This window comes from Corylus avellana, chromosome ca3, assembly GCF_901000735.1.
Source record: "Corylus avellana chromosome ca3, CavTom2PMs-1.0".
NCBI lineage: Eukaryota > Viridiplantae > Streptophyta > Magnoliopsida > Fagales > Betulaceae > Corylus > Corylus avellana.
Genome location: NC_081543.1, coordinates 12,659,369 through 12,663,076, shown reverse-complemented (window position 1 = coordinate 12,663,076; position 3,708 = coordinate 12,659,369). Strand labels below are relative to the sequence as shown.

General features: G+C 29.2%; 1 protein-coding gene across 1 annotated transcript in view; it reads right to left on the bottom strand.

Annotated features, from left to right (window-relative positions):
* Positions 1-3,093: 3,093 nt before the first annotated feature.
* Positions 3,094-3,708, bottom strand: part of LOC132174117 (NAD(P)H-quinone oxidoreductase chain 4, chloroplastic-like) — a 933-nt gene continuing 318 nt past the window's right edge. The window contains exon 1 of the mRNA XM_059585816.1: positions 3,094-3,708. This exon is cut by the window's right edge and continues 318 nt beyond it. Within this exon, the coding sequence (XP_059441799.1) occupies positions 3,151-3,708 (558 nt within the window). The 3' untranslated portion in view covers positions 3,094-3,150.

Genomic DNA, 3,708 nt, shown 5'->3' with positions numbered 1-3,708 from the left:
GAAAATCAAAGAGAAATCCGAGAGACAATACTTACGGAGTGTAGGTTTTTGAGCTGGAATGGAAGAATTAACGAAGAGCTCTCTCAAAATTTTGAATTGAGGAAGAGGTGGCAGCCCAATAAGTGGGATTTTTAAATTGGAGAATTAGAGTTGTAGCAAATTTTTAAAAGATTTGATTTTAGGGTCTTATTTGCCCACCCTTATATTAAAATACCAACGCTTTTTTGTTACCAACACTTTTTTTAGGCCATCGTACTGGAAAAACATGTGCCGAAATAGGTCAATTTTTTTTTAGTAGTATGTCTCAATTTGGCCGAAATTTCGAATTTCCAGGAACATTAAGTGGCTGGCCATATTGGGGACGTTTTTAGAGCAAAGTTGCTAATTAAGGTTTAGGCTTAATTTGGCTTACACACCACACCAACAATTAAAAAATAAAAAAACGCACTTCTATATCAAAAAAACGAATTCGTAAAAATATTTGGAAAATGGAGGGGTATTGGGTCGCATTGAAAGCTTTTTCGTTAGCGAAATCTCTTTCTACAGGGAATTCAAAAAGTTTTTTGTACAATAAGAAATAAATAACTAATTAATGTAATAATCTGAATCTATCTCTGACTCTAAAAAAAGTCTAGTTTCATTTTGAATTTCGTTTCTAATTTTTTAATTTATATATAATAATTATACTTAAAAACTATAAAAAATAAAAAAAAAAAGTAATGATTCCCATTCCTTAATGTTTTGAATGGATAAATATTAAATTGAATTCGTTTTGCCATTATGTTATGTAAAATAATTATTGTTTTGTATACTTAATACTTAATTTTGTAAAATGATATTCTTTTTTGTTTGACAAAAAAAAGAATAAATACAAGATATAAAGTTTCAACTGTCTTTTTAGTAAAGTTTTGTCTTTATATAAAGTTTCAACTGTCTTTTTAGTAAAGTTTTGTCTTTTTTATATTTATTTATTATATTTATATAATATATATATACTATTTTTTATAGAACAACAAATATAAGATCTTTAATCCAAATTCAAATTAATGAGTTGTTGAAACTCATTTTTTTAGTTTCAAACTTGTTTTGTAATTTTCTGAACAATCATTTTAAACAATAATTATCAATATATATATACTCCTTATCCTTATATATACCTTATATACCTCGTATAAAATATCCATTGATAAAAGCTTCTTGTCCCATTTAGGTGGATATTTTATACGAGAAATGTATCAATTTTGGTCATCAAAAAAAAAAAATGGATCCTATAGTTGCTTGGGCTGGGGAAGATAGATCAATATATGTATTAAGTATTAATTTTTAACGGGTTATTCTAATTTGAAGTAGGGTCCAATTACGATAGAAATCGAAACTCTTTTTTTATATGATACGTCCAATACCTAACCCAACCCCAATTTAATTAATTTATTAATGTTAAGTTAAATAAACTTAACACTCTAAATATTCTAAATATTAAATTAAATCAAACAAATAATAAAAAATAAGGATTATTATTGGAAATACGTTTTAAATCACTATTTTTTAAACGAGTTTTTATTCATCAATTTCTTTATTCATGAATTGAAATGTTTCCTATAAAACTAAAAAATATTGAATGATTGAGTACTTTAACCTAGACGATTAAATAAGAATAGCTTATTATGATTTCGAACAAGCCGCTATGGTGAAATCGGTAGACACGCTGCTCTTAGGAAGCAGTGCTAGAGCATCTCGGTTCGAGTCCGAGTGGCGGCATGGCATCTTATAAAAGAGTAAGTCCTATAATAAATTCAATTCCCGATTTCCATTCCTATAATTTTGAGAATCCCCCCCCCCCTTTTTTTTATTTATTTTATAATTTTTTTTATGATATTTTCAAGTTTAGAGCATATATTAACTCATATATCCTTTTCGGTTGTTTCAATTGTAATTTCAATTCGTTTGATAATCTTATTAATTAATGAAAGCGCAGGACTATATGATTCATCAGAAAAGGGCATAAAAACTACTTTTGTCTGTATAACAGGATTATTAGTTACTCGTTGGATTTATTCGAGACATTTACCCTTAAGTGATTTATACGAATCATTAATTTTTCTTTCGTGGAGTTTGTCCATTATTTGTATGGTTCCGTATTTAAAAAAAAATATAAACCATTTAAGCGCAATAACCGCGCCAAGTGTTATTTTTACCCAAGGCTTTGCTACTTCTGGTTTTTTAACTGAAACGCACCAATCCGTAATATTAGTACCCGCTCTACAATCTCATTGGTTAATGATGCACGTAAGTATGATGGTATTGGGTTATGCAGCTCTTTTATGTGGATCATTATTATCAGTAGCTCTTATAGTCATTACATTTCGAAAAGTCATAAGGGCTTTTGAGAAAAAGAATAATGATTCATTTTCATTTGATGAGATCCAATACATGAATGAAAGAAACAACGTTTTATGGAACATTTCTTTGATCTCTTCTAGGAATTATTATAGATCTCAATTGATTCAACAATTGGATCATTGGAGTTATCGTATTATTGGTATAGGGTTTATCTTTTTAACCATAGGTATTCTTTCGGGAGCAGTATGGGCAAATGAGGCATGGGGCTCATATTGGAATTGGGATCCGAAGGAAACTTGGGCATTTATTACTTGGACCATATTCGCGATTTATTTACATATTCGAACAAATAAGAATTTTGAAGGTGTAAATTCAGCAATTGTAGCCTCGATGGGATTTCTTATAATTTGGATATGCTATTTTGGGGTCAATCTATTAGGAATAGGGCTACATAGTTATGGTTCATTTACACTAACGTCTAACTGAAGAAAGGACCTAACGAACACAAGCAAACATGGGACAGCATATATATATAAGAAAACATTGTGTAAGCCTTCGAGAACCTTTTGAATCACTACTTTGATTCAAAAGGTTCTTACAAAGGCCAAACAAATCTGGTTAAAAGTCTAATTCATTTTTTTTATTTTTAACTTAATTTTAAGTTAAACTTAAGAGAAGAAAAAATACTTATTATTTTATTGTTTTTTTTAATTGTACAACGAATTTTTTAAAACATCCTAATATTATTTATTATTATAGTATAGCATTAGTATAGGATTGCTGTTTGATTTTTTATTTTATTCATGAAAATTATCTATAAAAATAGATAGATATAATATCTTCGACCTTGTCAACTGAGAGTGAGAAAACGAAATCCGGATAAATACCAATACCTATTACTGGTAAAAGGATAGAGATCGAAACAAATAACTCTCGCGGTCCAGAATCAAAAAAATAAGAGTTTTGAGCATTAAAAAACTTGTATCCATAGAACATTTGGCGTAACATAGATAATGAATAAATAGGAGTTAATATCATTCCAATTGCCATTACAAATGTAATTAGTATTTTTGTTATTAAAAAAAATTTTTGGCTGGTAATTAGTCCCAAAAATACTATTAATTCTGCAACAAAACCACTCATCCCCGGTAATGCAAGGGAAGCCATCGATAAGATAATGAAAGTCGTGAATATTTTTGGAACCGGGATCGCCATTCCGCCCATTTCGTCGAGATAAACAAGACGTATTCTATCAAAACTCGTTCCCGCCAAGAAAAAAAGTGCAGCGCCAATAAAGCCATGAGAGATTATTTGTAAAATGGCTCCATTGAGGCTCATATCACTTATAGAGCCAATTCCTATAATTAT